Source organism: Macrobrachium rosenbergii, chromosome 41, assembly GCF_040412425.1.
Source record: "Macrobrachium rosenbergii isolate ZJJX-2024 chromosome 41, ASM4041242v1, whole genome shotgun sequence".
NCBI classification, from domain to species: Eukaryota; Metazoa; Arthropoda; class Malacostraca; order Decapoda; family Palaemonidae; genus Macrobrachium; species Macrobrachium rosenbergii.
The window spans coordinates 60267873-60279047 of NC_089781.1; the positions used below are offsets into that span (position 1 = coordinate 60267873).

Genomic DNA, 11175 nt, shown 5'->3' on the forward strand with positions numbered 1-11175 from the left:
TAAGATCATTGCCTAGTCATAAAAAGGTGGTTTGTTGGTTATTTTTAGTCTGCAAAACTCTTTATATTGATTTATTATATGATTACTTAACATGGTGTTATATGACGACTGTAAATTAAGTATATTGATTTAAATTTTGTTGTAAAAAACACAGTTTGATTAAAAGAGATTAACGAATATCTTTGCAGCAAGAAATAACATATGGAAAAGATTTCCTAGAGCCAATCTACATCAATAAAACTACGTTGTGGGGACATATGTTATGCAATATGGTATAGCTGAAGACAATTAGGATAATAACCAGCCTGGAAAAAGTAATAGTAGTTTACTAATATCTTTTGTTCTATGCTTAAAATTATGATTTTATAAATATTTACAAGGTTAATAAAATGTACAGTACAGATTCTTATTCTACGTAGCTAGACTAAAGTTCATTTAAATCACAAACAAAACCACCGTTTGATTAAAGGACTTATCCTTCGATAGTGCTTAGAAACTCTTCTCAAGGATTTCGTATTACATTTGCTTCTTGCTTATTGCTTGCCTTCATCTTCAGCTCGTGGGAAATGGCTAAAGGTAACGAAGTCCAAAGGAGCAGCGTCAAACACGTCAGGCCTCCCAAACACCAAACGCTAACGGCGTAGCTTCCACTTGTGTCTCGAACGTACCCTAAGAATCATGGCATCTTATAGAAACCAGAGCTGATTAAAGAGTAAATAAAATAAAGCAAGGTATATTGGAACTACATTATATATCACCAGAAACAAATACATACATCACATAGCTGAGAACGGAACATCCAGCGAAGAATAGATGGCACCTTATAGAAAATAAGATAAATAAATATATATATATATATATATTATATATATATATATATATATATATATATACACTGTATACATTGCAGTTAGCTCCTTGAAAAAACTGGTAAGATCTTGCATATAAAGGCCAACACCTGTGATGTAGCCTGAGTCATATGCAACGCTGGCATATAATTGGAAAAATTTTAGTAGATTTCTATTATTAAACTTTCATGACTTGCAATTATTAATTTATAAAATGTTCTCACAAGTACTTTAAAGTTTTCTGTAAGGTTAATGTTGTGGAAAAGCCTCCTAGAAGCTCAAAGATGATCTTTTCAAGATATTTGAATATACTGACGGGACAGCGATCAAACTGTAGTTCCTGAAAACAGACAGCATAATACCATATGCAACAAAGAATGCTACATCCTTCTCATTCATGCTAATTTTTGACAAAAAGGAAAACTACATAACACTGTGATTTAGGTCATAGGAGATGATTCTGTTTTAAACTATGGAAATAATCGATCTTTATTCTTTTCAACACAATCTGTCTAGATTGTCGCTGATCTAGGATGCTTTTGTTGATTATTGTGAAAAAGTAAATTCGTTGAATAAAGACGGTCAAACCCAAACAATACTCATTAGGCCTAAGGGTCATCACAATGGCGTTATAAAGAAGTTACGTTTTTGTTTAGGGATGGCTAACAGAGTACCGTCATTAATTGATAATAAAGGTAAAAATATATTAGATAGAAAGGTGTTGGGTTTCAAGTTGTATACCTAGGTAATAAGAACTTCTTTGTTGCAATTTGATTTCCATCTAACTATAATTATTACTTTCGGTAAATATTTAAATCCTGTTCGTTTTAAATTGACTCCCAGCAAATTTTTGGTGGTTCAAATGTGAGTAATAATGTTTCCTCATAATGTTCTTGACATGTTTACCACGCTATACCTGCCTACACGATCTGTCCTAACATGGTCAGTCAGTTGTTAAAATATTTGTTATTTTCTTTATGTGGAATAATCTGTAATCAGTGGTTAGGTCTGATTTCATTAAAGATAAGTTTTGAGAGTTGTGTTGTTTTGCTGTTGGTAGAAGATATTTGGTTCCCCATCGTTAGTTGAGATACTTTTCAATATACTAATTTACTGAGTTGATATTCTATTTTACCAAGTTGTCTATCATCATGGCAGTGCTAAAAGAGGACAACCTATACCAGATTTATATACCAAGGCCTATAATAAAATCCTACAAAAAAGTTATGTACAAATCCTAGTTGTGGGTGATCAACATTATCTGCTGGAGCAATTGTAATTATAAAATTAACCTCTGAAAATCGCTAGATATAGAGATGAATGTGGTCATTTGTCTCTGTATAATCAGATATATTGATAAAACACAAAGCACTGTAAATTTTCAGAAGAGACTTTGAAGCCATTTTATCTTTAAAAATTGAGTTACAAATATATATACTTTCATCTAGACCAAACAAAACTCATCAGCAAAACACAACTTCCTTCCCCATACCTATAGCCGGACCAATCACTAAGAAGCCCAAGGCCACCATGAATGACGAGGTGCCGAAGACTGAGCCGAGCTTCTTCACGCCAACAACAGATATGATGACCAGGTTGTAAACTCCCATGCTGGCTCCAACTCCCCATCCCCAAAATCCCATGATGATCATGAGTTTCCGTAAATCGTCCATGACAAACGGGAACACTAAGAAAAAAAAAAAAGATTCTACATTACTGTTGCGACAATCCTAGAAATACCACTAAATATTTTTTTAAATCACTTAGAAGAGTGGTTCTCAACCTTTTATGGCCCATGCACCCTTTCACCATATGTCAGAATGTCATTCCCCCCACTTCTCAAAATTGTCTACCTCGAAAGGTGCTTTCCAAATAATATGCAACAAAATACTAATGCAAACACACACGCTAGCGGAGAGAAAGCCCAGCGTGACCTCTCAGTGGTGTGGACCGATGCACTCTGCGTTTTGTGTGGTTCTAAAGCCAGTTTGGGCCTGCCAATCTGTGGTCACAATTCCCCTCCTGAAACTCTGAAATTCCTCCCTGAGGGGAATTCTCCCCTGGTTGAGAACCACTGACTTGGAAGGTGATCACACGAGTATCAAGTATAATTCAAAATTATTTCATAATTTTTTTATTAAGTCCACCCAAATTAAAATTATGAAGCAATACCGATGTCTTATTAAAACAATTAACATCCCTTGAATGTCTGTCCCAGTCCATGGGACCTAATGCACCCCAGAAGAGTGTTGATCAGTTGTTAGACCTTTGTGAGACCAAAATCCTCATTTCCAAAGCTTTTGCTTTTTGGAATATGCTACATCAGACAGAATCTTGACACATGACTTCCTGTAGTACTAGAATTACTCACCCAAATGTTCTATGATTTTCCACATTATTTGCGTTTAAGAAAAGGAAAGAGGATAAGGAACTAAAATCTGATAACAGAAATAGTAAGAACCGTTATTTCTTACTCATTAAAGATTATTAAGCCAAGCAGAATTGGTTACCAGCAATATCCCTCACATCCTATTTCCATCCTTGGTTGTCACCAGAAAGTGAGTCACAGAGGCCACGTAAAATATTTATATACGTAGTGAACATCATTTTCTGAAAATTACATTCAAGAAATGATTAATTTCACCTGATGTAAAAACATGTATCGTAGGAAGGTATCTAATTCCTTCTCATGCTTACATTGCGCACAGCATTGCGAAAAGGCAGCCACCGGACCCACGCAACTAAATACAAATTTGACCGACATCTCCTGGTGGCGGTCCGTGTCGGTGAGCTGCTGCTGCTTCGGTCTAATGTGAATGTAATGGAATGGCCTCGAGAAGTTACGTGCTGATGAGTTACGCAGTGTGAATCATCAAATCCAAAAAGGTGCGAAGAAATCAGTAAGAGGACACTGTGCCAATTACACACACACACATACACAATTACACACAACCTTATTTATGCCTGTTATTTAGAGTTTTTTTTTATAGAATTTCCATAGCAAGTCTTTAAAGAAAAAAATACACAAACACACGCATATATATATATATATATATATATATATATATATATATATATATATATATATATATATATATATATATATATATATATATATATATATATATATATATATATATATATATATATATATATATATATATATATATATATATATATATATACATATATATACACTGTATTGTATATGTATGAGTGTGTGTTTGTATGTGTTTTTATTCGACAAGCTTCTTAGTCTCTTCGTTAAAAAAAAGGAAAAAAATGCTGTCAAAAGAAGCTAACTCTCTCTCTCTCTCTCTCTCTCTCTCTCTCTCTCTCTCTCTCTGATATTTACTTCCGTTATTATTTTTCTTTAATGTCTTGCCTGTAAAAATTCTGCAACAAGCTATTGTTAGTACAGGTTATGGAGGAAATCTATAATTTATGTACAAACAATGCATCATCCAACATTATTTTATAAAACAATTTTCACAGGAATGAATATAAAATCTAAAAACAAAATAAAAAGTAAATTGAACAACATTATCCACAACAAAAATAATTTGCTCACCTAACTGAGTTATTGCCATTAGAATGACACCAAAAATGTAGCAGAGTTTAACGTTAAATCTCTTCCAGTCAGATAACGCAGAGGACATCATTCTTGCAACGAGGTTTGTTATTGCAGATATGGAGATACACCAAGCGGAAGACTGCAACGAGTGTCCCGCCTCTTGCATGGCGAACGGAACCATCATGATGAAGTTCAGGTATCCGTTGACGGCACATATGGCCCCGCCTGCTAAAACGAACACTGTGGGCGATTTCAGCTGAGATAAATCCGACGCTACAGACAAAATGATCTGCTTTAATCCGTTCCAGAGTCTTGCGGCAAACCATTGTTTCTCTTCAACCTCATTACATTTCGTCCCCATCTCCGTCCTCTGAGCATCAACAAGTGGTTGATCTTTCTTAGCCTCTGCAATAGTTCTGCTTCTCATTTTTTTCCGTCCTAAGGAATTAGAAGCTTCATTCTGACTCCCAACGGTATTTAACTTTTGAGATGACAAATGAAGATAATTTAATTCTGCCTCTAGAGCTCCCATGCTTTCGCCGAGACACAGACCAGATTGAGATTTTACCAAACCTCTTTTCCTTTTTACGTTTTTACTGCTATGCGATGAAGATCTAGAAACCATTTGCGTTCCTGGTTCCTCCGCACTCATAATGACCTTCTTCAAGTGCCATTCAGGGGGCTGGAACACCGCCGCTCCCGCGATTGCATTCAGCATGATGGCTCCCGTGATCAACGATGATCCCTTGAAACCGTATTCATCCTGAAGGTATCGAAGGAATGGTGGACCCACAAACTGGCCCATGCATATGCCTCCCATCATGATGGCATTAGCTACCCCACGGTGCTTGTAAAAGAAATGGGGTAAGATTGTGAAGCAGATATAGCCTATGGTACCTCCACCAATACCTGAAAATTCAACAACTGTTAGTTTCAACTGCTCGACTATATAATTGCTTTGGAATTTAATTGTTTCAAGCATTCCACTGTTCATGACAGAAAACTATTGTTTATATGAAAAGATCTACACCAAAAAAAATAGTTGCTTTGGTTTGAAATGCGTGTGTTTTTAGTAATGGACATCGCACAAAGAACCTGACATATTAAACGTTGAACTGTGAAGGGGACGCCATGTCTGACGTAATAAGCACGAGAACATCTACGTGTGTATGAACAACTGATATATATATATATATATATATATATATATATATATATATATATATATATATATATATATATATATATATATATATATATATATATATATATATATATATTATTTATTTATTTATTTATTTATATATATATATATATATATATATATATATATATATATATATATATATATATATATATATATATATATATATATATATATATATATATATATATATATATATATATATATATATATATATATATATATATATATATATATATATATATATATATATATATATATATATATATATATATATATATATATATATATATATATATATATATATATATATATATATATATATATATATATATATATATATATATATATATATATATATATATATGTATGTATATGTATATATATATACATAACATGCTCGTGCCTCTCTAAAATCATATAATTTTTTCCTCGATCGTCTTACGTGTATACAAAAAATCAATATCCAACGAACATCGACAATGTAACTTAGAACTTTAAAAAGTAAGATGACGGAGGGATGGTTCTGTGTATGTTATCTAATCTTATGTCGAGATTATTTTAGTCCTTATATTATTTTTGTAATCAATACTGATTAAGCCCTCTATGCAACTACTGAAAGCTTTTTAGTCAGCCGATGTTCATAGGAATCATGTCGACATTCACAACTGTCGCTAGCTTCGCCGTCCCTGAGATCTTTACTATTGTCCAGTTCTTCGTAATTTAAAACATCTTTAATCTGTACGGATGGATCCCACCTGATGCCCCTTCTGCCACTGCTGCATCACAATTACTTTCCGGAAGCTTTAAAAATGCATTGACGCAGTGCAGCGAGCATGAAAGCTCAAACATCTGTCTCACTACTCTGCATCCTGTTGCTTGTTCACAGATGCAGCCACTGAGTGTCTGCTGATGACACGACAGCTAGATTAGCGTACAGCAAAACTTGTTTCTTCCCACATTGGAAATGAAATTCAACATTTGAAAAAGTCATCTGATACTGGACAAGTCCAAATGGAGATATTTACATGTAAATGAGAACTTAAGATAATCATTATTTACCACTTAGGAGAGAAAATGTAAGATAAAGAAACTGAGCTGAAGATGCAAAGGCCGTAGTTATAAAAGCCATTACGTTGACCAATGCTCCTGCAATAGCTATAGGTCGCCATCCAAGTTCCTCTATCAAGGGGCGCACGAACAATCCGGTGCCATTCCAAAGGCTCAAGAATATGTTAAAGATCCAGGCAGTCGTCGTTGAAGAAGTATTGAGGCTTAGAAGGAATCGCGAAAAGAGGACACCAAAGCACGGACCAATCATGCTTGTTAGGGTCTGCAACAAGAGTTGTTGGAATTATAAAAAAAAGTTCATAGAGAAATAAAGATTGGGTATAGATAACTGTAATAATAAGATGAATAAACATTATCAGACATTGATAAAGGCAGAAAATTTATATAGTTCTAATTAATTTAGTTAAATATATCAGAGCATATGCCATTAGACGATAATTAATGACCTACAAGAACGACGGATGGTTTTTAGCCAAAACATCAGCTATATAATATTATGTAATAACTATTCTTAATTCATCACAATCAGTGTAAGCATAATTCATAGTAATATAATGGGAAAGTAAAGAAATTTTTTAATCACTGTTGTCATATCAGTCATTTTGAAGTTCATCTTCAAAGATAATTAAGCCGTTGTTAAGTTTCAGCCATTATGAAATAATCAGAAATTTACCATAAGTATTCAGCACATAAACTGGAGACGTCATGGCCTTTCGATTCCTTCCCACGGGGAATCTTTTCCAAATTCAGCATATTCTTCAAAAGGTTTCAATGAATGGCGCGTCATTTTTTGTCACTTGAGATAACAAAGCCAAAGTAGGCTAATGACAGTGCTCAGAGACCGTAAACTTCCATTAAACCTGAGCAATTCTTCACCACCAGACAAGTTTCCTCAACCCAAAATGCAGCGTTTAATCACGTCTTGTCATTTTCCAGCTCGTAGGCCTCTAAAGTTTTGGCAAAGGTTAAATTCATATCAAATTTTGATCCTTGATATTTTAAGTGTGAACTCGGCCTTGACACGACTTCTTTCACCCCATTGCTATCATTAGTGGGTTATGCATAACAAATTTGAAGCCTGTCTCAAAAATCCAAAAGTTATGACGAAAGTTAGTTTCATATATGACATTGCACCTCTAAGCATAACCTTGACACAAACCTTATCTCACTGACCTGGAGGATTTCATCAAGAAATATATTACGATGTAATATATTTCTTATTGAAATATATTACATCGTATTTAATACATGATAACTTCTCAAAATAAAATAGTTAAAAATAAACTGAAAATAGTGAACATTTTAACTAAATATATTTCAGAGATTTGTTTCTGAGACTTGATATAAACTGTCGGTTGTAAGTTGGACAATCGTTAAAGCTATGCTCTTGCAATCCGGGACTTGTTATGTGGATTATTCTTCAGATATCCATAGTTTGATGGATGGGATAATATTACTTGAACGTCACATTATTTTTACAACAAAGAAACCACAGATCATCTGTTGGCTTAATTTGTCTTAATTTGTCACTGTCTGATTCATTATTCCACTATTCCTACCGTTAACTAAGCAGCCTCATTTCCCTTAACGCTTACATGAACAGGAGCACAACATATTTCAACATATATACTGTCTTTATTCAACTTGTGAAATGAAAACTTAATTGGCTGAGCCTACGGATTTTTAGGCTAACAATTTTTAAGTCTCCAAAGTACCTCTAAGGTTACTGAAAATTAAAAACCTGCAGGGAGGCATATTACAAACTGAAAAGCTCCTCAGGGAGAGCCAGGTACCTGATTCTTGATCGCAGTTAACTTGGTTATTAAGTCACAATGAAGAGAGAGGAGGTTTACCTTTTTCATCTTATACAGATTTGTTTGGGAAGGAATACTCAAAAGCCAGGTTGTAAGTCCTATATTATTAATTAGATCTAAGCTTTTTAGTGAGGAGTTTGCTTCCACATTCTGTAACAATACGAGAGTTACTTTGTAAAGTAACATCAGCTCCCAAAGCTGTATGCTATAGCTTTTTTTTTATCAGGCTTAATGCATTTTTGCTTGTGGCTTTTATGCATGTTATAAGTGCTTTTCAATTCAAGCATATATCAAAGATTAAACCTTTTAGCTACCACTTTCTAATATATGCGTGTCTGATTCAGACAGCATTTCTGTACAGTGCTTTCAATATAGCAAACCCCCAAATAGATTCATAAGCCTTTCGGATGTCAAAAAATACTGTAATAGTTGTTTGATTCCATTTAAATCCTTTTAGGAAATGAGCTTTTAAGTAACATAATAAGTCAATCGTAAGTTTATTTTTCTGTGCCCCGTATTGGGTTGGGATAATTTCATTATTTGTGTTCGATACCTTACTGAATTTGAGTTCACCATTTTCCTATCATTTTGCACAGACAGCTTGTTAAAGATATTGGTCTAGAGTATGTCGGATTACTGGGATCTTTGCCTGATTTGGCTACTGGAATAACAATGACATGTTGCTATTCTTTTGGAAATGGTCTCTTAGTCCAAAGGTGGCCGTAGTACTGGAGTAAATAACTTGGCTGTAGGGAGGTGGATGTCTGAGTCAAATTTTTTTGACCTGGAATGTGCTACTATAAAAGGGAAGGGTAAACTCTAATTGTTCAATAGTAAAACATTGATTACGATACAGTTTTTCAGATTTTTCAAATTTTATACTCTTAGCCTTATTTTATGTTCGCATGAGTATTCATTAAGATTTGATTTACTGACAATATACCCTAGAAGTTTTCAAAGTTTATTTGAAAATACATTTGGACGGATCTTGAATTCTTTACCCATTATACATAATGCAATGTCTTGGTGATGTTGTGTATGACCAGTTAATTCTTCTACGTTTTCCCCATTCCATTGAATTGGTATGTCGTGTGTTTTAGCTATATTGATTCCATGAAATAATTTCTCCTGTAATGATTTCTTTCCTAAATTTTGGTGAAAACAAATTTCGTATTGGTTTCAATGTTTTGATAAAGATTCTTAAATTCTTAATTTTTATTATTTTCTTTAAAACAACAAATTTATGAACGAGTCTGTGTTGTTGATCGATCATTTCTGATAATTCTTCTGTCCACCATAGTTCTCTTTTGGTTGTTCATTCATTGGGTGAAGATTTTGGGATACACTTGTGCGTGGCACCATTAATGAAATCTAAGACATATTCATTGGTTTCATGTGATCTTTTAAAAGAAGAAGGTAGATTTCGTCTTACGATTAAAGTATATTTTAGGAATGCTCTATTTGTGTTATGGTGTGAGATGGAATTACCAGGATGAATTTGTAAATAAATTATTGAGGATGAATGATCATCACTAGAATATAGACCATCTGAAACATGATTTTACTATGATAATCGAGCATAGTGAGATGTCTACTGATGAGTGGAGTTCTGCTCGTAGAAAAATAAGTATTTTGATAATTTTCCTCGAAACAACGTTAGTTTCTATTATCAGTCCAATGTTCTCTCTATGGCAAAGCTGTCAGTAGTTTAAAAGTCTGAATCTCCTAGGGATTGTATGAATTAAAGTCACCAAGTAGCAGTTCTTAGTTGATTATCAGTTTTCAAGGACTGGGAGGCAAGCTGGTAATTTATAATCTGTTTGCCATGCTGCCCAGTGTGTTGGATACAGTGGCACATGGGATTATATTCAAATATTAATCTTTACAATCTACATAAAGCAGATTCTGGTTTGAATTTGACTTACAATCCGTTGGATGGTTTAAGGATTGAAAATTTAAGTAAGACTTGTCAGGTTATGGTGACCAATATGTTTGTATTCGTTTTTATTTTTGAATGAATCTACCTTGATCAGTATTAGAAATTTTCATTACAGTGTTAACTTTTCGGTACAATACATTCTTTCTAAAGAATATGGTATTTATTTTTGGGGTTCAGTTTAAGGTTATTCATATTTTTTTTCAGGTTTATTGTCCATAAACAATTTGTTTTGCGAGGGTGTGGTTTATCCCTTATTTGTGGCGTACTCTTACTAATAGAATTGGTGATTACATTATCTACAGTTGGAAGTGTATCTAATGCTTTTGTGAAACAGACTGAGGACTGTTGTGCATTTTAATTTTATGTTTATTAGACTCGAACATCTTTATTAACTTGATAAGTTATCGAACTTTTTTTATTTTCTCATGCTGGTATTTCTATCGTGTCTTATTTATAGGATAATAATGGTAGGAGTCAAGATAGCTTGTTAGTCAATCTTTGATTTAGGATTAAGTAATTGCTACTGTTTATGTGAGGCCAGAACTTGGTTTAATTCTCATCACTTCTTAATAATTTGCTTCATTCTCTTCCCCTATAAATTGTTGCTACACTGACTAGGGACAGTTTAATATTTGTTTACTCTTATTGATACATTAGGGTTTTCAGTATTAGTTTTTCCAAGAATTACTAATTGACTGACTGACTTTATTATTCATCATGCTACT

General features: G+C 33.5%; 1 protein-coding gene across 2 annotated transcripts in view; it reads right to left on the minus strand.

The window, feature by feature from the left end:
- Positions 1-310: 310 nt before the first annotated feature.
- Positions 311-11175, minus strand: part of LOC136826883 (monocarboxylate transporter 12-B-like) — a 14629-nt gene continuing 3764 nt past the window's right edge. Inside the window, exons 2-6 of one of the 2 annotated variants that reach the window (XM_067084414.1) lie at positions 6689-6959; positions 4420-5331; positions 3546-3695; positions 2341-2535; positions 311-669 (exon numbers count right to left, since the gene is read on the minus strand). In XM_067084414.1, coding sequence (XP_066940515.1) covers positions 503-669; positions 2341-2535; positions 3546-3695; positions 4420-5331; positions 6689-6959 — 1695 coding nt within the window. In that variant the 3' untranslated portion in view covers positions 311-502. The remainder of the gene's footprint in view (positions 670-2340; positions 2536-3545; positions 3696-4419; positions 5332-6688; positions 6960-11175) is intronic. The other variant, XM_067084415.1, reaches the window with a different exon arrangement.